This window comes from Equus quagga, chromosome 15, assembly GCF_021613505.1.
Source record: "Equus quagga isolate Etosha38 chromosome 15, UCLA_HA_Equagga_1.0, whole genome shotgun sequence".
Lineage (NCBI taxonomy): Eukaryota > Metazoa > Chordata > Mammalia > Perissodactyla > Equidae > Equus > Equus quagga.
Genome location: NC_060281.1, coordinates 92,773,987 through 92,797,500, shown reverse-complemented (window position 1 = coordinate 92,797,500; position 23,514 = coordinate 92,773,987). Strand labels below are relative to the sequence as shown.

General features: G+C 50.0%; 1 protein-coding gene across 4 annotated transcripts in view; it reads right to left on the bottom strand.

Moving 5' to 3' along the window:
- Positions 1-23,514, bottom strand: part of MED15 (mediator complex subunit 15) — a 66,539-nt gene that overhangs the window by 9,856 nt on the left and 33,169 nt on the right. For 2 of the 4 annotated variants that reach the window (XM_046639424.1, XM_046639422.1), the window contains exons 3-9: positions 21,073-21,124; positions 19,275-19,304; positions 17,471-17,683; positions 10,295-10,518; positions 8,842-9,198; positions 7,532-7,660; positions 1,543-1,662 (exon numbers count right to left, since the gene is read on the bottom strand). In XM_046639424.1, the coding sequence (XP_046495380.1) occupies positions 1,543-1,662; positions 7,532-7,660; positions 8,842-9,198; positions 10,295-10,518; positions 17,471-17,683; positions 19,275-19,304; positions 21,073-21,124 (1,125 nt within the window). The remainder of the gene's footprint in view (positions 1-1,542; positions 1,663-7,531; positions 7,661-8,841; positions 9,199-10,294; positions 10,519-17,470; positions 17,684-19,274; positions 19,305-21,072; positions 21,125-23,514) is intronic. The other 2 variants (XM_046639423.1, XM_046639425.1) reach the window with 2 other exon arrangements.

Below are 23,514 nucleotides of genomic sequence, written 5' to 3'. Positions count from 1 at the left end.
CCACACCCAACAACCCAACCTGACTCTGTCAACCCAATGGACACTGAGCCAGAGGCTATGGGAAAGGAGAACAAGCAGTTTGAGGTCACAGAGCTGAGACTCCAAAGAGACCAGGGCAAAGAGACCCACACTAATGACACATAAGCAAGTAAGGAGGCTGGAGGGTGGGGGTCGCCTGAGGCACCAAGGGACTAACTCTCAGCCAGGCATTGTGCTGAGACCCCCATGCAGCCTCCAGGTCACCCTATCCTCCTTGCCACCTTGGCCACAGAGCCTGCTTCCCCTGCCCCCCAGCTTCGCTCCTCTAGACAGCTCTGTCACAAGGCCTTTTTACCAGCAGATTCCAGCCACTTCCTCCTCCTACAACCCAACAACTACCAAAAGGGAGGACAAACCAAACAACTCAAGTTGCAGTCTGTGACAAACTGTGTGAATGGTACATTTGGGGTGAACCTGGAGGTCGGGAGGCAGAGAGGGTGAAAACTGAACATGGCCCCAGATGGCAATGCCCCAGCCTCAGGAAGGCCCTCACCATTCTCTTGGAAGCATGTTTTGTGGGGCCAGACTGCAGCCATCTACATAGGCACCCCTCACACGAGGCGACAGCAGCGCCTGCACACGTGCCGTTGGGAAAGGCAGGGGGTGCTGCCTGCTAGGATTATAGCTGCATCTCCCTTACAACAGAAAATGAATTTTAAAGCTTTGGCAAATCTGAGGTTTTCACAGCAAACCAACTAAAATGGAAAGCCTGTAAGATTAGAGAACCTTATTACCATTTTATTCTCAGACTCCTAGAAGAGTGCCTGGCCCACGGAATTCACATGATGACTATCTGTTAAACAAATGAACAAACCATGGAAGAATTCTAAATTTCATACGATAACAGAGAACCAGGAATTCACATCCCCGAAAAGTGTAATGTACAAAGAAGTCTTTATCTGCCTAGAACGGGGCGTGCGTGCGTGTATGTGTTCGTGTGTGTCTACACTCTACACAGTAAAGTCTAGAACAGCATGGTTCAACAGAACTTTCCACCAGAATGGACTGGACTGACTTGCTCTGCAATCTGTGCCGTCCAATAAGGCAGCCACCAGCTTCCCCATGGGGCAACTGGACACGTGAATGTTAACGAATTTCAACTGAATGTAATTTCAAAAACTGAATTTTTAGTTTTATTTAATTTTAGCTAATTTAAATGTAAGTAGCCAAGACGGCTAGTGGCTATAGCATTAGACAGCACAGCCCTAAAAGCAAAACTATCGGCTTAGCTTCTTTTTCATTTTACTGTGAAATGACAGCAGCATAACTATCTAAAATGCTAAAATGTTTAGGATACTTTGCTCCTACCTTCTCCAGAAAATGAAAACGTTAGAACTTTCCAAAACATTAAAATGAAAACACTCAAGTATTTCCTCATATCCCCTCAAGAAACACAAGCTGGATGTGGCCCCATGTAAGCTTGGTTAGGCACTCTGAGCGCCACTGTGAAGGAAGTCGCTGACGATTACAGTGTGCCTCACAAAGGCACCGCCCCGTAAATACCTGTGCCAAGGGCTGTCCGCCCAAAGAGATGGAGCTTGACGGGACGGCAGACATGGCGGTGGTGGGTGGGAACCGGGCTCTTACTTGCATCCCGCCTTGGGCCAAGGCTGCGGTGATCATCTTGAGGACAGAGGGACAACAGACAAGGTGATCGCAACAAAGAAACGCAGTGCATGGGCAAGTGGAAAGGGATGGGCAGCCTCTGCGACAAGGAGCGTCCACAGGTGAGGGCCTTCGGGGGCTCGGGCAGCCTGGGAGGGGCAGAGGCTGGCCTACATGCTCAAGCCCACAGCACCAAGGCCTGTCTAGGCATCGGAATCCAGAGGAGCCGCCAAGAACGTGCCTCCAGACCTTTCTATTCTGTTAGCTGCACTCCTTCAACAAAGCTCTGATCTGCTGACGGGCCCGCAGAGCCCTCAGGGCCTGACCTCAAGGGCCAAGGGTGGTGCTTCTGGGAGACCAGGCTCCTGGGAGAGACTTCGAAAGAGTACTCTCCACCAAAGCTGGCTGTGAGAAGCCAACCACCGTTAAGAGAGGCAGAGTCCAGCTAAGCGGGCTCATGGCACCTTTCCTTCTCAGCGGCACACCACCTGAGGAAGATGCGTCTGAGGGCCTGAACTCAAACCATCCTCCTCTCCTCCAGGCCTCTGACTATTTACCGAGGAACTGGTTTTCTCTTATAACTAAGATCAGAGGGAGATGGGAGAGGGAAGCCTGGGACTCCGCCTGGGGCCTTGCCCTCGTGAGGAGGTGGATGTCCCACAGGGACATGGGTCAGGTCTGTCCTTAAACATAGAAGATGACCACAAACTCCAGAATTCCAGCATTAGCTGGGATCACCCCCTCAACCCACCACGATCAACTTACACTTTTGGAAGCACAAAGGCAGCACTGCCATGGGTCAAGGCCTGCTTGCACTGACAGGAACCCGGTGGTCTCCCGTGACCCAGTCATCCTCACTCTGGGCTCTGAGTTGGGGGATGGAGCCCTAGTCTGGTCCTTTGAGAGCAGGGCCTGCGTGCTCTCACAACTATTAAGATGAGACCAAACTAAAACACAACCAGGTTCAGAAAGGAAGCAAGACTGATCATGGAAAAATGAAACATCTATCCCAAGAGGCTGTGAACTGACCCATGAGACTGGGGCAGTGATGATGGCCATTGAGTCCATGCAGCAAGGTGTGCCAGGGACAGGGTTCCAAAGCAGGAGAAAGGCCCGAGGGAGACCTCTGGCATCACACGCATGTCCCACACTCACACCCATGGGTCGCATGCAGCAGGCACCACAAGCCAGGGGTGACAAGCAGTAGCAGATGCCAAACTGAATCTCCCATGGCTGTGGGAATGGGGCAGCCCTCACGCAGGGCTGGGCAGTGGACATTCCTGTAGCCACATCAATGAAAGGACTTCCCAGGGGTGGGGAGTGAGGCAGTCATTCTCCTGGTGTCTGCCAAAATGTAAGCATGGTCCTGAAGAGCCCACCACACCCCACCCCATCAGACACTAAGTGGGATGTTGGTGGGGGTGCAACAGTGCTCACAGTGGCAGGCATACCCCAGAGATATTGCGAGTTCAGTTCCAGATCACCACAATAAAGTGAATCACTGCAATAAACTGAGTCACACAAATTTTTTGGTTTCCCAGTGTATATAAAAGTTATGTTTACACCATACTGTAGTCTATTAAGTGTGCAATACCATTATGTCTAAAAAATCAATGTACATACCTTAATTAAAAAGTACTTTATTGCTAAAATAAATGTGACACAGAGACACACAGTGAGCAAATGCTGTTGTAAAACTGGTACTGATAGACTTGCTTGACACAGGGTTGCCACAAACCTTCAATTTGTAAAAAACGCAGTATCTGCGAAGTGCAATAAAGCGAAGCACAATAAAACAAGGTATGCCTGTTCTCAGGGCTCCAGATGGGAAAGTCTCAGGGAAACATGCCTCCTCCCAGAGGAGGTGTCCAGAGTGGGGCTGAAAGCAACTCTCTCCCGGGCTGGGCTCTCAGCCTGTGGTCAGGTAGGGTAACAGCCAACAGTGTCCATTTATAACCGACGTGGCACTGCACTGAGGAGCCCATCTGAGAGCCCTGTGGCCACTTGACAATGCTCCTTCCAGAGGAAGAAGGGCCTGGAAGTCAGTCAGGTGGTATGAGAGAGGTGCAAACATTTTCCAGGAAGAAACAAAAGTAGTAAGGAACAAAAAGCTTAAATCTGATTTGCTGCAGACTGGTTTTCTTGTAACCGAGAACTCCTGAGAGGGAAAGCTCATTTTAACCACCAATTCTAATGAAAACACACCAGAAGTATTCACTGGATTAGATGAGCCAGGCAGTGAACAACCAGCAACTCATTCTCCCACTCCCCCAAGTGACTACATTTCTCTGCCTCCCCAGACACATCCACCCAAGAAGGAGTTCAAGCTCCACCCCGCAGGCTGTGGGCCTGGCTCCTCCTCAGTCCCTGGGCAGGAGGGCCTGGAAAGAGGAGAGAGGGGTAAAGGCAGGGCGGTGAGGCTCAATCAAGAGATCGCCGTACCGCAGCCGTGTTACATGCACGCACGTTGGGGAAGTGTGTCTTTGGTAACAATTCTTCATACCTTGAGAACTATAGTTACGTTTCCATACACTAAAAGAACAGAATGCTAAAAGACAAAAGCACAGGGACGGTTTGGAAACGGAGACGCATTCTGTTCTGGTTTTATCTGCAGTCACAGATAAAGTTTAGGGGAGAAGGAGAAGTTAGCACAGCTCTCCTGCTGTGTCCCAATAAATCCCACTGTGGTGACGGCGATGCCACCTTTCTCATCTACATGAGTAACGTCAGATAAGAGAGCCAGGCGTACAAAATCTCAAACTCAAGTCCAGGTTGAGGACCCCGGGTACCCATCGGACCCAGAGCACCAGTGAACACTTGACAAGGTGCCTCTCTTCTGCTCGGAGGGGGCTGACTTGTGAGAGGAGGCTTGGAGGCTGCCCACGTGGGCCCTTCATGCCAGCATTTCTTTCATGGAACCTGCGCCTGCGTGCAGCAGCTCACATCCAGGAAGTTGTGACACACAGCCACCTCGTCCTGACGTCAAGTGCATGAATACTACATAAGAGTTGTAGCCTGCATCTCTGAACTCCTGGTAGATGACTGGCGGATATGATTCGAGGGCCTCAAAATGACCTAGTGACTTACTTTTGAGACACATTAGCAAACCATCCAGACCCTGGCCAGGTATTAGGACATGGTAACAGCAAAAAACTGGAAATAATCTCAGGATTCAAGAGCAAGATGGTAATTAAGGACAATAGGATACATTCATAAGTGGAATACTAAAACAGCGGCGTAAAATAATGTTGACCAAGGGTTTTAAATTACAGGAGAATGTTTTACTTCTATTGTAATGTGAATGGGGAAGCCACAAATAAAATCCTATGTACAGTATGACCTTGACTATGTGAGATCTGGAAAGAAAAGATGCCAAACTGCTTCTCCTGTGCTGGAATGTTTCCCTTACTTATAATTTTCTCACTTTCTGTCTTCTACAGTTACCACATACTTTTTAAGTTTTTGGTCAAAATATCTGCAGCCTTGTCTTGTCCACTGTGCCAACCCCGGTTGCAAAGGAGGGCTGTGAATCCAGAGATCCCCCCAGGAGGGCTTGTGACACCCAGGGACCTTACTGCTGTTCAAACAATGCAGCAAGGCCAGCCAGCTGGCCTCTATGAACCTGCAATGCCTGCAGTGAGGCAGGACCAAGCCCAGAAACAAGCCAGCAGACCAGAGGCAGAGGCCGTTGAGGCGCTGCATCTGGGCTGAGAGGCACTGCACAAATGTGCACTGTGCTCTGCTGGGCTTCAAGAACGCTCCCTTTGCCACCAGCACCTAGCAACCCCACCAAAGGCCAGCAGTGTAGGATGAGGCCTCTCCCCTGCTCTGCCCAAGGCTGGTCTACGACACGCGGGAGGGATGTGAACATCACTCCTGAAGAACCTGAAGGTGCACTCCTCACCAAACCAAACCCACCCATAAATACTCAGGCGGCAACCCTTTTCATCTTCCCCAGCTACCAGAGTCCTACAATCTCCCCAGAGTCCCTGCTGAAAAGAAGAGTCCTGCCTGCCAGCACCCCTCCAAGCTCCGCTGGGGGGAAAAGAATGCTACTGTAGAGGTGATTGAGCCCATGGCCAAGCTCCCACGCTGGCTGGGACCTCCAGCAGAAGCAAAGGGCAGAGTAACCACTGGGCAGAGCAGTGCCACACACAGGCGCAGTGCGGATACTGAACACACACAGCCACATCCTGCTTCTGGAAGGTGGTAAGGCACCACGGGAGCTACAGGGAGTACACTTCCTTGAGCCAGAAGTTTACAAACACACCAGCAGAACGGACCTGGACCATCGGAAGACATCAACTGTTCTACAGCTGCTTGCTTCCCAAACACCAAGAAATGGGATGAAAAGGGTAGTTCTGCTTTAGGATGGCCATTACAAAGTAAAGAATGCCAAGCCTCTTGCTTTCCTTCTGGACCAGACCTGAGATGCAAAAGTTTCCATGAAGTGTGGTCCCAGAACAGGGGAGGGAGGCAGGGAAGGTAGCCAAGTGGCAAGGGCAACGGCTTCTGCAGCCTGGGCGGTCACTATGTGCCACCACCGTCCCAGCTCTGACCACGCACCACCTCTTTCTCTGCTTGGGACATCAAGAAGAGGAAGCCCCAGAAGGCCTGAGGACAAGCCTGGGATACACAGTGATGATGGCAGAGATGGACTCAAACCTAGTCACACAGAGCAGCCAGCCCACTCCTCAGCTATAGACATAAGGTCTGTGGCATGTTTTGCACAAGACCGTATCTGGGCAAGCTGGTGACCTGGGGAACTCTGGTCCCAGGTCACTTGGTGCAGTGTCTAGGGAGGCTGCTAGGCCGACTCAGCTACATCCAAATACCTCAGGTGCCTCGGTCAGCATGCTTTTCTTCAGGCAGCTTCTTGTGGACTTGAGCAGGAAGGACCATTTCTGAGCTACCCCCTACAGTGAAATGTCATCTGACTCTAATAGAATACATCACATCCCAGAAGTGCGTGACATGTGGCCGCTATGCACTAGACAGGGAGCTCAGTGGACCAGTGGGTAACGAGCAGGGCAGGAGCACAGTGGGTGCCACTCAGCACAGTGCAGCACAGGGGTGGGTGGGCCCCAGCTGCAGTCTTTCCATATCAACTAGAACTTCTGCTCTGTCTAAAGCCAAATCTCACTGCTCAGCAGCGACTATCAGTGTTCCCACCACTGGGCAGAGACAGGAAGAACCAAGGCCCCAGACTGGATGATTTCCCTCCTCCACACAGGAACAAGGGCGGGGGGTGTCTATAGAGAAGTCATAAGGCCTGATCTCCAATCTCTAGACACTAACAACAATCTGGCCCCTACTAGGAAAGGCTAGGCAGGGCCTACTCCATCCCACCAACATCTAGTATACACCGGTGGGCGTGGTAGGCTTGACCACAATTCTTAGCACAGAGGGGAACACATGAGGCAGCCAGGCAAGGGGCTGCAGCACAAGCCCGCACCAGCCACTGGAGCCAGGCACTCCTGTTCTCGTGCTCTTCCCGGTTTCTAGAGAGCTACTGTCTATCCCCCCACTAGCCCCATACTCAGAGCTGCGGCAAGGATGAAACTGCAATGCTCTCCTCTCCGCTCGTGTTCTCAGAGAAGGGAAGTGGGATGATAAAGGAATTCAGAGGAGAGGTGGGAACAACACATGCACTACGCAGCTGGGAAACGCAGATATGACCAAGCAGAGCTGGCCAACCCAAGGCTCCCAGGGACTGGCTCCAGGGAGAGTCCTGGTCTCGTAGAGTGCCAGGGTAGAGAAGCCCGTGCTTTACCGACCTGACCCCTGATCCAACCATGACCCTCACTATAGAGCGCCTGAAATCTAGCTCCATGCGTAGGTGGACATGCACCTGCCAGCAGAAGCCCTCGGCTCCGAAGGCCCTCACCTGGACTCCAGAACCCACTATCTGGGAGGCCTGAGCTGTCGGTACCGCTGTCTGCTGCTGCACCTGGGGCTGCACCTGCTGCACCTGGGGCTGCACCTGCGGCTGCTGCACCACCATCGGAGGTCGGACCTGAGGAAGGGAGAATGCAGTTTGGAGCCACCCAGGGTAGAGGGCAGAGCACCCACTACTTCTGTGGAAGCTTTGAATCTTGAAGCTTTTTGTAAGAAGGAGGATGGGATCATCATGACTTCACTGGCTATGATATCACCATCCTGGCCATCCCCTTATCCCATGGCTCATCAGAAATGTCCCATGCCAGCCTGGCCCCAAGTCGGCACAGCAGAGTCCCACCTCTCCTCACTCTGGTGAGAAGCATATCCCTCCCACCAGGATGTCACCATACAGCATCACCACCAACTACCAATGCAAGCAAAGCGATGCTTCCCAAAGCCAAGTGCACAGCTTGGCCGGCCTGGCCTCTGGACCAAGCACACTGAGTTTATGAGAACCCCCCTTGGAGCCCTGACTCCTTGAAGGAAACGAGGGCTGGCCAGTCAGCAACAGGCTGGCTCCCATGTGACAGGTGTGACCATACTTGCTCTTCACAACCCTCCCCTGCCTTCCAGCCCACCCCGTGGGGCCTCCTATTCACCTACCACTCAGTTCAGGTAGGGCCCCAGTTCCCACTCCACTCAATGAATCACAAATAGAAAAGGCCACGAAAACCAAGGAAGTGAGCCGAAAAAACATTAAAATGGCCCCTTGACACAGCTACCCCTGACTTGGTGACAATATTCTGCTCTCTGTGTAAATGTCACTGACTAGATTTGCTTTGTACAGAGATGCATAAGACTAAAAATAACAGTATTTTATATTAATACCCCCTCCAAAATATGGCAATGGCAGGGCTCTTTGCTCAGAACATAACTCCGAGCAGTCAGCAAACCACCGTGGATGCCCGATGGAGGCGGCCTGCCACCCACAGTGAGGACAGGCATGCTGCCGTCCATCGCATCATCCACAATCTTAAAATGACAACGGCCACTGCCGAAATCAGCCACACTGCTTAGGAGACAAACTGCTGCTCCAGCAAGAGGGGCACCCCTGTACAGGGTGCAGCAGCTGTTAGAATGCATGCTCCCTTGCTGAGCTGGACGTAGAGGCCAGTGTGGGAAAAGGCTGCCTGAATCGCAGTGCCTGAAGAGGCCATGCCGTCTACAGCCAAGGAGCACCAGAAATGGCTGCCAGCCACAGGCTGCAGGCAGCACCATGAGAAGAACTGCAGCCCACCACGAGCCATGGGTACTCACAAGTTTCAGCTGTTGCTGGGTATACATCATCTGTCCAGGGAGGGGCGGAGCCTGTGACACCAAAGGCTGGGTCTGTGACTGTGGTGGGAGCTGTGATGGTTGGTTCTGAGCAACTGTCGGCTGCTGGGGCTGTGGTGGCGGCTGGTGGTGCTGTGGGTGGTGCATCTGCTGCAGCTGCTGGGGCAGGGCCTGGGAGGGGGGAGGCTGTGGCTGCTGCATTGGTGGCTGCTGTATTGGCGGCTGGGCCTGCAAAGCCTGCTGCTGCTGCTGCTGCTGCTGCTGCTGCTGCTGTTGCTGTTGCTGCTGCTGCAGCTGCAGCTGTGCCATCCGCTGCAGCTGCTGTTGCTGCTGCTGTAGCTAGGGGCAGAACAAGTAGCACTCGGTCACCCCATTGGCCCCTGGGCCCTGTGCTAGCCTTGCCCCCCAGAAGTCTGCCTGGGCTGCTCTCACCCAAGGCAAAGGTAAGGGAACACCTTCCACAGAATGACCCTGAGGACACATCGTGTGCTCCTGTGCCCTGGCCATGAGATGCTGGTCCACTCCTAGACATGAGAGGATGAAAGAAGGCTGAAGGGAAATATCTGGAGGGTTTAGTAATATAGAGGTGCAGCTCCACAGAAGCTGGGATAAACACTCAGGTGACTGCAGTCCTCTAAGGCCTCTCTAATGATGCCTGTTTGGTCCCTACAGTGGTCAACAGTACGAGCCTCATGTAGACGACCAATGTCTGCCTTTCATGATGAGTAGGAAAACTGGGACCGAAGATTCACTGTCAGCTCTGGGAGGGGGGGCCTCCAAGATCCAGGAGGGTGGCCACTGGGAAAAGGAGGCAGTAAGCCAAGGCCTGGAGGGGATGGGAAAGTGGAGAGGTACCTTCAGGGCTTTCCTCCCTCAACCAAGAGCAGACCTGACGCATGTCTAGATGCTGACTGCAAACCATGAGAAGAAGAAATGTTTTCTTACAAGCAGAGCTTCTAATGTGACATTGCCATTCCCGTGCAGGACACCGGAGGGGAGTCAATTAGTGCTGTGTCCAGAAAATGCAACACTCAGAGACAAAACAGGAGGCATGTACGTACTCAAAAGAAACACACCCCTGGGACGGCTCAAGCATTTCCACATTTTGCAGTGTTCTTCTCAGTTCAGTTAACTCTTACATGAATCACTTGCACCCAGAAGCCTCCACTGATCCAGCCCCTCCAGCACAAAGTAGGCCCACAGCCAGACATCCAAGCCTGACAGAAAGGCCCTCCTCGTGCAATCACAGCACCCTCCTAATAAGTCAGGGCCTGTTACTCCTTTCTGTCACAGGCTCTGCAAGAAGCCCACGGAGGAGGAAGCCCAGGCACGAGTCATCAGGAAGCCCCTGTACCCAGCACTGTGGCTGGTGCGTGTGCAGGGCTCAAGGGCCAGAGAAGGGAGGCTGTGTGCCAGGAACAAGGGCACCTAGTACCTGTTGCTGGTTTTGATGATGCAATTTAATCAGGTGCTGCTGCTGCTGCTGCTGCTGCTGGAGCTGCTGCTGCTGCTGCTGCACCACTGCCTGGAACTGCTGCTGCATGGCATTCTGCTGAGCCTGGAACTGCTGCTGTTGCTGCTGCTGCTGCTGCAGTGCCACCTGCTGCTGTTGGAACTGCTGCTGCTGCTGCAGCGCTACCTGCTGGAGCTGCAGCTGGGCTGGAGACAAGACCCGTGAGTCAGGCCCAGGTGCACAGCAAGGGAAGCCACAAACAAAGTCCCATTGCCACTGCAGCTATGCACACAGGGAGGGTGGCAAGACGGCCCAGTGCCCTGACTGCCACTGGAATGGAACACTCAGGTTACACAAGAGGGACAGATGTGATGGGAGCGGCATTTGTGTAGACCACGGAACTTACTATTACGAAGTACTCTAAAATAATAAAGAGCAAAGGGTTGACTAAGCTTTTAGGATGGCAAAGAGGCTCAGCCTCAGGCAACCACTAATCTGCTTTCTGTCTCTACGGAGTTGCCTGTTTTGGACATTTCATATCAATGGAATCTCACAACATATGGTCTTTTGTGACTGGCTTCTTTCGCTTAGCATAATTATTTACAACTTTCACCTATGTTGCAGCACGTATCAGTATTTCACTTCTTTCTACTGCTGAATAATATTCTATTATATGGATTTCCCACATTTTGTTTATCTGATCATCAGCTAATGTACATTTGGGTTGTTTCCATTTTTTATGACTATGAATAATCCTGATATAAACAATCATTTACAAAATTTTCTGTGGTGTGGTTTCTTTTGGGGTGATGAAAATGTACTAAAATTGATTGTGGTAAAGGTCGTACAACTCTGAATATACTAAAAACTACTGAATATTGCACTTTAAATGGGTGAACTATAGGTATATGAATTATATTTCAATAAAGCTCTTATTTAAAAAAGAAATAGGGGGCCGGCTCCGTGGCCGAGTGGTTAAGTTCCCGCGCTCCGCTGTGGCGGCCCAGGGTTCGGATCCTGGGCGCGGACATGGCACTGCTCGTCAGGCCATGTTGAGGCGGCATCCCACATCCCACAACTAGAAGCACGTGCAACTAAGATATACAACTGTGTGTGTGTGTGGGGGGGGGGGGGGGGGGGGAGAGATAAAGCAAAAAAAAAAAAAAAGAAGAAGAAATAAATAATACAGAGATCCTTTGTACACATTGCCCAGTTTCTCCCAAGGCTACCATTTTGTAAACTTATAGTAACAACCAGAATGTGTACTCATTTGCATGGGTGTGTATATTAAGCGCTATACAATTTTCTCACTTAGGTAGATTCAGCCACCGCTACAGTCAAGATACTGAACAGCTCCACCAGCACAGGTATTCCTGGAGGTGCCATGCCCTTCCGCAACCCCCCTTCCCCCACCACAGCAACCACTAAGGAGTCCTCCATTTTAACATTTTGTCATTCCAAAAATGTTATGTAAATAGGACCATACAATATGATTGGCTTTTTCATTCAGCGTAATTTTCTGAAGATCGCCTCGGCTGTAATGTGTATCAGTAACTCTATCCTTTTTTATCGCCAGCAGTATGTCACGGTCTGGTTATCTTCCAGTCTGTTTAACCATTCACACCATAAAGGATATCTGGGAGAGACTGCAGATTTGGGCTACCATGAACATTTGTGTACAGGTTTTCATGTGAATGTGGCTCTCATTTCTCTGGGATAGATACCCAAGAGTGAGACTGCTGAGATGGACATTTAGTTTTTAAAGAAGCTGAACCATTTTACATCCCCACCAGCAATGTATGAGTAATCCAGTTTCTTCTCATCCTTGCCAGCATTTTAGCCATTCTGATAGTGTAAGAGTTTTAAAATTTATCTTCTTGTTACAGACTTCTACCTCTGTTTGATAGTCAGAAAACATTACGTGTATGGCAGTAATATTCTGAAAGTCCTGAGGCTTGCTTTATGGTTAATTTTTTTAAGCATATTTGTTCCTTCCACATGCTTAGATGAGGTTGTTTATTACGTTGTTCAAATCTTATCATTTTTTTGTCTGCTTAACTATCAACAGCTGAGAGAGGTAATTGCCCAATACATCTTCTATTTTCAAATCTTTTTGCATCTTCTATTTAGCTGTGTTTCTTGTAAGAATTACATAGCTGTAGAGTTTCCTTTCATTTATATTCAGTCTCACAGTTCCTGTCCTTTAGCAGGAGAGTTTAGTCCATGCACATTTATTGAGATTACTTATATTTTTCAACTTATATGTATTTATCTTCCCTTTTCTAAGCTTCTTTTCCTCCTTTGTTTTTCAGCTTTATTGAGGTATAATGGACAAATTTTTTCTCCTTTTTTGAAATGTATTTTTGTTGGGTGGTTGGTTTCAATTTTGTATATTGTTTGGATTTGTTTGCTATTTTTTTCTTATTCCATTTTTTCTAAGGACCTTAGAACCCTCTCTAATTATTTCCTAAAGTAGGTTTTACACACACTTGATAGACCTGGTATCCTTGGTAGATTCCCCCTCCTGACTTCCATTCAGTTCAGTCTCTTTATCTTCTTACGCCCGCATAGCAGACTTATATTAAGAGGCAGGACAGAATAATGGCTAGGGGGACAGCCTCTGGCCTCTGATCCAGACTGCCTGGACTCAAAACTCTGTCACTGCTCTGTGCCTCCATTTCCTCAGCTGTAGAAAAGAGACAATAATAGTACCTACCGCACACACTGGACTAGGAATTAAGAAATCTATTTTTAAAAAATTCATTTAAGGTAAATCCTTCAAAATAGTGCTTGCAATGTAGCAGGTCCACATGGAGTGAAGCTGGCTCTCAGCATCGCCCTTTTACAGAGGTAAGTGTCATTTACACCAAGGATTCTCAACCTTGTCCCTACTGATATTTCAGGCCAGACAATTCTATGTCACCAGTGGAAGGCCATCCTGTGCATATAACGTATTTAGTAGCATCTCTGGCCTCTCTACCTACTAGATGCCAGTAGGACCCCCACAGTTGTGACATCCAAAAAGGTCTCCAGACATTGCCAAATATCCCCCAGGGGTGAATCGCTGGTTTAGATTCTCGCTGATTTAGATTTACACACATTTACTACCTTACCTGAAAAACACTTCTTCTCCCATTTCACACCTGTCATCTCGGACAGGATAGTTTGAGAGTTAAGAGGAATTGGTGAGCCAAGTAAGAGTATGCCCTTAAAAAACCTTTTAGTGGGGGGCTGGCCCCGTGGCCGAGTGGTTAAGTTCGCGCGCTCCGCTGCTGGAGGCCCAGTGTTTCGTTAGTTCGAATCCTGGGCGCGGACATGGCACTGCTCATCAGACCACGCTGAGGCAGCGTCCCACATGCCACAACTAGAAGAACCCACAACGAAGAATACACAACTATGTACCGGGGGGCTTTGGGGAGAAAAAGGAAAAAATAAAATCTTTAAAAAAAAAAAAAAAAAAAACCTTTTAGTGGGGCTGGCCTGGTTACACAGTGGTTAAGTTTGCATGCTCCGATTTGGCAGCCCAGGGTTCACAGATCTGGATCCCAGGCATAGACCTAGCACTGCTCGTCAAGCCATGCTGTGGCAACATCCCATATAAAAAACAGAAGAAGACTGGCACAGAAGTTAGCTCAGGGTGAATCTTCCTCACACACAAAACACCTTGTAGTGAAGGTCTCCTGAGCTTTGTTAATCTAAAAATGCCTCTGCTTCCCCCTAGTCCTTGGAAGAGCTTTGCTAGCACACAACTGTGGTTGGTTGCTCTATTCTCAGCACTCTAACAACCTCCTACTGAGTCTGCTGAGTCTATTATTTGCTCCTTTACAGAAACTGGCCATTTCTAAGATACTCGTCTGGCCTTTGGTGTTCTGCTGTTTCACAATAACAGGTTAAGGCCTGGATGCCTTATTTAACCTACATGGGTCCACTGGGTTTTCCTCAGCCATCATCTCCTCACATACTGTTGTGGCTTTCATTCTCTCCCACTTGGTCCTTTTAGTAGATGTTAGTCAGACTTCCTGATTTTATCCTCCATATTTCTTGCCCTCCTATTTCTCAAGTCTTCTTCTCTGGGCTATGTTCTAGGTAATTTCTCCAAATGTAGCTTCTGGTTCACAAAGTCTTTCTTCAGCTGTATCTAATCTGCTATTAATCATCCACACTTTCTTCTTTTAATAATTTTATTTCTTGTTTCTACAAGTTCCACTTGGTTCCTCTTCAAATCTGCTTGGTCACTCCTCATAGCGTCAGTGCTTGTTCATCATTTGGAATTCTACCCTCTGTTTCTTTAAGCATACCAATTCGTACCTAACAATTGCTGTGTGTGTGGTCCCTGGGTGTCTACATGGGCTTATTATTTCTCTTCCTCCTCACGGTAGCTCTGCTGCCTTTCATACCTGCTGACCTCTTGAGTGTGTGCTCACTGCTTGCCCTTCATCTGAATTCCCACAGGCCTCAAGTGGGAGCACGCTGCTCACTGTGCCCTTGCTTCTGGGTGAACTGGGGATGCCAAGACCCCAGCATAAATCCTGCTGGGCAGAGAGATCCAAGGTTTGCTTTCCCCAAGCTTGCAGCAGCCAAGACACAGCAGGGCAAAGAGCTTTCCCTACCTTCTGCCAGCCCAGTAATCCAAAATGCAGCCTACCCCGGATCTAGTTATCCAGAAGCAAGAGGGTTCCTCAGCACCCAGTCTGTCAAACAGCCAGAAATAGGACTTATTTTTAAAGTCAGCTCTACATGCACATGATATAAGATTCATTGAGGATCAACAACATAAAATGAAAAGTAAGTCTTGCTTCCAAACCTGTCTCCAGCCCCCAGTCTCACCCATAGCCATCAGTTTGTACTTCCTATGACTAAGGCAGGTCACCTGGAGACTATCACAATGCACCCTGGATGGCCCTTTGAGAGCACTGGCAAAACCTCTGACCCAGGTCCTACCCTCTGAGGTCAGTGGATTAAGGCCTGAAGTGGCCTCAATCACACAGTAGCATCTGGACAAAGTGTCAGAAAGGGATAACAAATGCCCCTCGGCCCATAACACCTATTTCGGGTAGCCTAGGCAGGCAAGAGGTCAAAAGCAGGGAAGTAGGGTCTCTGACAGAGGAAGCAGCAGGACCTGAAAATAGAGAACCCACTTCAAACCTTCCCCTAGTGCCACACAGGAGACCAGGTTCCTCAGAAGCTGACAACAGGATGTGGGCCAAGGTCAGAGTGGGGAGGGTGTGGGCAGTATACCAAAGCTTCGCCACTGAACTTCTCACAAATAAAATCTTAGGAATGAGACTGTAAGACAAATCATGGGAGCATTCCAAACTCATACATTTTAAAACTATCTTTTATTATAAAATATAAGTTTGTGATTAAAAAGAAATTCAACCAATACACCAGAGTAGAACATAAAAAGGAGCCAGAGCTGGCACTTTTCCTGAGCATCCTTCCACAAAATGCCGTGTGTGTGTGTGTGTGTGTGTGTGTGTGTGTATGTGTGTCAGGTGTGCTGCTAAGACAAGAGGGGACACAGGAGCTTGAGATAAAGAACTAAGGGAAGAGCTAAGAGTCAGATGGCAAGACATCAGTAAGGAGAAGAGAATGAAGATCTGAGAAGGGGATGGCTGGGGATGGAAGGTTCCAGCACAGGAGTGGTTGGGAATGAGGAGGCACATGGTCTCTGAGAAGAAGAGCAAGATGACACTCGTACAGCAAATTCAACAAAGAATAGGGGTGCTGGAGTCAGAGCCTGGGCTCAACCCCAGCTCTAGGCTGTGGCTGCCTCATGGGCAAAGCAGAGGCAGCAATACTGCCTTCTTCACAGGGTTACTGTGAGGGATGCATGACAAAAACACATCGAAACACCACAACCTGCAAGCGAGTGCTCAGAGCAGCTTTATTTGTAACAGCCCCAAACTGGAAACAACCCAAACGTTCTTCAAGGGTGAAGAGCTACGTAAACTCAGCCCATGGAACACTACTCAGCAATAAGCAGGAACAAATTACTGATACAACTTGGAGGATCTCAAGGGCATTACACTGAGTGAAAAAAGCCAATCTCAAATAGTCAAACACTGTATGATCTCATTGATGTAACATTCACAAAGTGACACAATATCTTATAGAGACAGAGAACAGATTGGCGGTTGCCAGGGCTTAGGGTTGGAGGGAGGGTGTGATTATTAGGAGGTAACACAACAGCTTGTTGGTGGCAATGGAACAGTTCTGCATGCTGACTGTGGTGATGGTCACTCGATTCCACACACGATAAAATCTCATAGAACTGCACACACAAGCGCATGCATAAGAATGCATGTAAAAACTAGTGACGTCTGAACAAAGTCCACCTGAGTTGACAGTATTGTCCCAATGTTGATTTTTCCATTTTGAAAATGTACTAAGATATCATCACTGGGGAAGCTGGGAGAAGGGCACATGAGAACTCTGTGCTATTCTGAAACTTCCAGTGACTCTTAAACTATTTTAAAAATAAAAAACTACATAAAGGGGGAAAAAAGTATAGAAGCACTATGCAGTACTAAAGTACATCCCAAGTACTGAAGAAATGTTCACAAGAATCAAAGGTCCATCAAGACAGGTTCTGGAAAGAGAGGGAGACCTGCCCCGCAGCCCTTCTCCTGCTAGAGCAGCTGTGTGGAGGGGACAAGGGGCCGTGTCCTGCAGAGGAGAGCAAAGAGGGCAAGACGCTTCCTTCAGGGAAGAAAAGCCTGACAGAGACATGGCTGTGAGCCACAACCCAGGGCCAGCCAAGGAACAAGGACAGCACTAGAAGGGACAGCTGCCGAGATCGGGGCAGTCCAGGGGGGAGAGGGACGCTGACAGCACTGCTTCATGGCTGAGAACATCCTGAGATGTAACTGTTTCTATTTCAGCTACAAAACACAACCCCTTGAATGGAGTCCCAGGCTGCCCCAATCTCCTGAGTCCTCTACTTCCGTCAGGGGCAGGAGGAGGGCCTCAGTGTCAGTTAATCCTTCTGGTAGCCTAAAGAAGGCTTAGAGCCTTTTGTCTCCACACACAACAAAGATAAAAAGACAGAGCTCCTTGGAGCTTCTCCATGCATTTTTGATAGCATCGTAACAAAGGAATAAAATGTGCGTCACCTGCAAAGAAAGCAGCAGGTTCTCTAAGAAGTGTGGTACTCACTCTGTGGTGTTGTGGTAGACACAACAGCCATGCCGTGGGGGGCCATCCCTGAGGTGCCAGGGGGTGGCTGCCCTGACAGGGGCATGGGTTGGCCCATGGCACCAAGGCCACCCATCCCACCCAGGGACTGTCCTGGGCCCCGAGAAGGCATGCCGATTCCAGCTGCTCCAGTGGCAGGTCCACCAGTCAGGCTCTGTAGTGCGTTCATAGGGTCTGTGGGAACACAAGGGCACAGTATCTCAGGACTGGGCACGGCTCTGAAGGCTGTGAGGCCTCACTGAGCACAAACTGCCTCCTGTCTCCGGGCTCAAGTCCCTCAAAGCCCCAAAAGGTGAGAGTCCAGAGGCCCAGGAGCCTCCCAAACCCCTGCCCAACTGCCTGTCACACCCCAAGGGCCAGGAGTGTGTCTGTCACCGCACCTGGACCATGAGCCCTCCTGAAGAGAGAACATATCCCATACCCTAGCCTGGCCTGTACCAGGGTCCTAACATTGAGGGACCTTCGACGACAGGGTCCTAACGCTGAGCCTTCGAGGGCAGGCAGCAGTGCTGCCCCTCTTGGCTGTCCACCTCTACTGCTGGGTGAGATGCAGCTGGGAAGTCCAAAGACAACAAAAGATGATGGGCTCTTCTTCACAGGAAGCGAGAGCCTGAGGGCCAAGATTGGGGAGGAGGGGGCTGGGGAGGAGGCACAGATGTTCTCCCAGGGAGGTTACAAGTCTCCTTGCACACCAGAAGCCCATCTCTGCTAAGTCTGTGCAGGACCCTCACTGAGGAGTTCTCAGGACAAACCCCTGCATCCAGGCCATCACACCAGAACAAGCTAAGACATGCAGGAGGGGTCCAAAGAGCACCGAGCAGCACAATGACGCTCGCCAATGGTGAACTCAGCTCAGTGAGCAATGCTGTGACCTGGGACGAGGAACCCAAGGCTCTCATCACAACAGCATAGGCTCTGAGCAAACGGCTACCTGCAGACAGGAGTGGCCCAACCAGTGCACCATGACACAGAACTGGGTACCCAGGACCCCACACTCCAATGCCAAGAACCCGGACATTCTCCTGGCCACGTGCTCATGATCCCTCCTGGCCCTGGAACAGCAGACAATCTCGGTACGTGCCGAGAGACCCTGCAGGAGACAGGGCCCACGCAGGCAGGTGCAGCCAGCTCAGCAGGCAGGCATGGGCGCCTGGCATTTACAGTTCTGCTGCTGTTGCTAAGACCAACAGCATGCCAGGCTAGCTTCCTTCCTGACACGCTTGGAGCTTAGCTGGCCGTCTTGGTCTGCTAAACCCCTTCACTGGCAGCTCAGTCAGTGAGACCAGAGCTAAATCAACAGGGTTCCCATGTGATAAAGCCCTGAAATTAAAAAATAAAAAATGATAATTCTTAATTTACAAAAAAACTCTGTAACTTAAGAAAGTGAATTCACAGCTTTTCTCTAAGAAATACTACTATAGGTTATTATACTGAATATACCATAATAGTTCTCTCCCAGAGAGCTCAAAATCTTAGATAATGTCTCAATAATTGTGTGGGTTTTTATCATCTTTTTGCTGGGCAAAAACATTTGAATGAAATGGGATGGGGCAGTATTGTCTGACTTCACAGTCTGCAGGGAAGAGGAAGGATGGAGGAGGGGGCAGCCCTAGCTCCACAGATCCCATGGCCAGCCAGAGCCCTTCTTTCTGTGAACTTTCTCCTCTAGCCTAACCCCATGCGTGCACAGCATCCACAACCTCATTTCTGCCACCCCAGATCCGAGGCTGGGAAAAACTTTAATTCAAAAAGGAAAAACTCTTACCACTGACAGAAGCTTGAGATTTCTTGTTATCTATTAAAAAAAAAAAAAAAAAAAAAAAACCCAAAGTAAACAAAGTTTTATATAACCACATATTTTCACAATCAGTCAGTTTTGCAGGCATTTGCCCAGAGGTCATTTGAGGTCAACTGAGTTGACCCTCCCTAGAAACTAAACAAAACATACCTCAGAGCTTCAGAGTAAGTAGGTGGGTAGGTATGTATGTATGCACGTGTGCGCGCATCTGTCCGACTCCTGGCAGCACTGACACATAAGGGGGCCGGGGAAAGAGGGTACAGAACCACCTCATGGTCAACCTGGGGCCTCGGAGAACATCCCCCACGCAGAGGCTTGCTCTGGGCCTACTCTGGCTCTCCTTCCTTCCCAGGTCCAGGGTCTCAACTTGGGCCCGGAGCAGCAAACAGGAGAGCTCAAAGGATCCACGATGGGACCACACTGGTGCTGAGAACTCCACAACATCTCCATTTTCAGCCCACTCTGGTGAGGCAGCATCTCCAGTTTCTAAATGAGGAAACTGAGTCTGTCCAAGGCCGGCTAGAAGCCAGATCAGGCTGGCACCAGCATCACATGGGGCACTGCCACACCACTTCCAGTCTCTTACAATGAGTCTGTGAGACAGCCGTGGATGCCCTAGGCCCACAGGTCTGTGTACACTGCCATGCCAGGGCCACCCCCCCAACAGGGCAGCCCAGTTCCGACAAGCAGAGCCCCTTGCCAGAACAAACCAGGGCATCTTATCCAGGCTGCTCATTCCATGGCTCCTTGTTCCAATTCCTCCTGTTCTAAACACCGCTGGACCTTCCCAAACACAACAAAGAATGTGAAATCAAGTGAAGTTCATCTTGCTGGCCATTCTGGTAAAAAGTTAGCGTAGAAAGACACAAAACTTCCTGGCCAAACAGGGGCCCTAGGATTCCTAGTATCTCCCTTTGTCTGAGATTCCTGACACTGAAGCTGCAGCTGCATCTACAACCGTGGGGGAGTAGTGACTGGACTTGCCAAGTGCATGATCCAAGGACAGGCTGTGTCAAGAGGAACCCATCTCCTGTGGTCACACCACTGCAGGGAGACAGGAGGTGCTAGTGGCTGAAACTCCAGAGTGGCCAGCCAGCTCAGCTTCCTTTAGAGACTGTGGCCATCCGGGAACACTCAGTGTCTACATGCTTATGCATAACACACAGAAGACCACAAAGACCCCTGACCCCAGAATGCAATGACACCCTCACTTCTGAAGAGCCACGGCTGCTGCTGGGCCTGGCTGACAGGACCACAGCAGGACCCTGGTAGTCAGAGGAGGTGGCACGCAGCAGGGGCCAGGCGACCCTTACCAGGGCAGGGAGCTAGAGGCAGGACTTAGGAAGTCGGCCTCAGAAGCTCCCAGCCTGACAGGAACACACGTGTAGGTCAGACCTCCATTCTAGTTAGTGAATTAAACTAAGTAGTAGAGAAGGAAGTTTCCGGCCTAGGGTAAACTCTGCTTATTTAAGAACTGCCTAGAGATCAAAGCAACAGCCCTCTGAAAAACATTAAATAGCAGTCCAGTTTACGACACTTCAAGGCCAACATTTCCATTATGCCCGAATCAGCATTTTTGAGGCTGAGGCTCTGGGAGGATGGGAAGTATGGAATCAAATGCAAAGCAGTGAAGAACTTCCCAGAAAGCAGGCGCTTTTACACAGACATTCTGACTCAGGCACTGCAGCCAAGGCTTCACTGCTGCACAACAGGGCCAGCATCTCACAGCAATCACAACCACCCAGAAATGTAAAATTTTACTTACGAATGTCTCGAAAATGGATAATGAGCCTGGCCACGAGAGAAAGGTATTCATCCTAAAAGTAAAAACAGGAAGCAGTTTAATCCCAGATGAAGAAGTGAAGCTGAATGACGCCCCTTCCTGCCCCCTCTCACTGCCCTGCCACCAAGCCAAGGGTTCTTCCCGAAAGGCTGCCGAGCTGAGGCCCACTCACAGGAAAGGCTCTGCCTGGCTGGGCCTCCTCTCGAATCCATCTCTCAGAGAAAAGCTGTCAGTGCTCAGCTTCAGCCGACCAACAAAAGGCACAAAGGAACAAAAAACCAAGAAGGGTACCAAGAGACTTCAAACTGCTGCTCCTTCCACTCTGCTGCAACACTCAGCTGAGAGGGCCGTGAGCCAGCTCAGGTATCCCTCCCTTCACAGAGCAGACGAGGGGCCAGCCTAAGGTCACAAGGCATGTCAGAAGTAGATGTGGGCGGGCCACTTTTGTCTTTGCACTGTTTGTATCAAAGCACTTTCACTTTTAATACCCAGCCTGTTGCTTTCTCACTGCTGACGTCAGACTTGCATGCAAATCTGCACATGCGCCCCTGGCTGTGCTTTTCAGAGATCTGTGTTAATCTGAATTTACAGCCCCAAAAAGGGAGAGGGTAAAGCGCCACTCAAGGGTGGCAGGTGAAGGTCACTGCTGAAGGCTCTCTTTGTCCCAGCTGTCATGCTTCTGGAACAGCCCAACAGGGGGTGCCTTCCACCAACTGTCCTCTTTGCAACCATGGACACTCGCTCCTGGGTGTTCCGGGGAAATCTCTCCTGTGGTCTAGGAAAGGATGTCTGAGTTAAAAATCTTATTCTGGAGAAGCTGTACCATCCTTCTCGTCCGTGAAACGCCCATCCTCCAGCAAGGCAGCCCCAAAAGGGCAAAGCCTTCACTCTCTGCTCTGCTCACACGACCCTCCTCCTAAGTCCACTAGACAGCAGACTGATGACACCCACACAGCTCAGGACCCAGCTGCAGCACCTGTGGTCGTACTATCCCGGGGACACACGCCTGTGAGCTCAGGGACAAACAGTGAACCTACTGTCAGAAGAACACCTCCGGGGGAAAGGGAAATAAAATGAAAGTGGTCTCAGATGAATGTAAAAATACAAGCACACTTTCTAAAGTTGTATTATCCCTCATCTATCTCCAAACTTCACCCCACCAGAGGAATCAGCAGAGGAAAACATGAGGGGAAAAGGCAAAGCTGGGATGATAAGCACATACAGAGAGGGCAGGTACAGAAGGAGGAACAGTGAGGCTCTGCTGGAGCAAAGGGACACTCAGAAGGTATCATCAACACTCCCAATTTCTGACTGTCCCCACCACTTTCTGGTAGGAAAGACAATGTGCTGGGAGTAAAGCGGGTCCCCTAGAGTCAGGGCTCCTGTGTGTGGACACCCTGCCAAGGTTGCTCCTTGAGGGACAGCAGTGCGGGGAGTGGGAAGTGGAGAAGCTAAAGGAAGCTCGGGAGATGATGTGGCCAAGCACGAGGAGACGAGAACTAGGAGCTTGCCAGTTCCTAGTCTGACATCTTGGTAAGGCCTTGGGCCATCTTTTAGGTCAATAATACCTTAAAAGAATTTCTTGAGTTTTCCCCACTTCCATTAAAGGTAAAACAAGAGGAAGCAGGTTTAAAAAGCAACCAGATACTTTTACTTAGACACAAGATACATAAAATGGGGCTCAGGAGCATGTCCCGAAAGCCCTTCGAACAGAGCCAAGACCAAATGCTCAGAGCCAGGTGGGCAGATGTCACCATGTTGCAGTCCCAGCACCACTCTCCGGCCCAGGGCAGGACGGCCAGAATGGTCTGCTCCCAGCTGAGGCTGCCCTGTTGCCCAGTGGAGTGGAGGCTCTGGGACCAGACCAGCATGAGGAAGCCTGAAGGGGAGGAAGGGAAGGAGGGATGTGACCACCTGACAGTGGAAACGGGCACAAGAAGCAGTTAGTCACACTGCCGCCAAGGAGCTTTCTTGTAGGTTAAATACATCTCCAAAATCCTTGCAGAAGCCAGGTCACCCAGGAACCATTGGAAATTGAGTGCTGCAGGTCTGTTGCAGGCGCTCCTTTCCACAGGAGACTCTGGGATCTGAAACTGCGCCTCTGATCTCCCCCAGGCTGGGGCTCTTTTATGTCCCCAGCTCCTAACTCTGTCGGATGCTGGTGTCCTGACTCCCCAGTTGTGACAAGTCCCAGACCCCATCCAGACAAATAGATTATGGTACCCGCTTCTGTTCCAAGGCGCCCCAGCTCTCCAGGACTGCTCCAGAAAAAGGGCTGAAAAACATGTAAGCTCCTTTATCTTCACTCAGTCTTTACCATCTCCCCACTCAACATCAAAAATTTAAACATCCATGGGGGCTGGCCCCATGGCCAAGTGGTTAAGTTCGCACACTCTGCTTCAGCGGCCCAGGGTTTCACTGGTT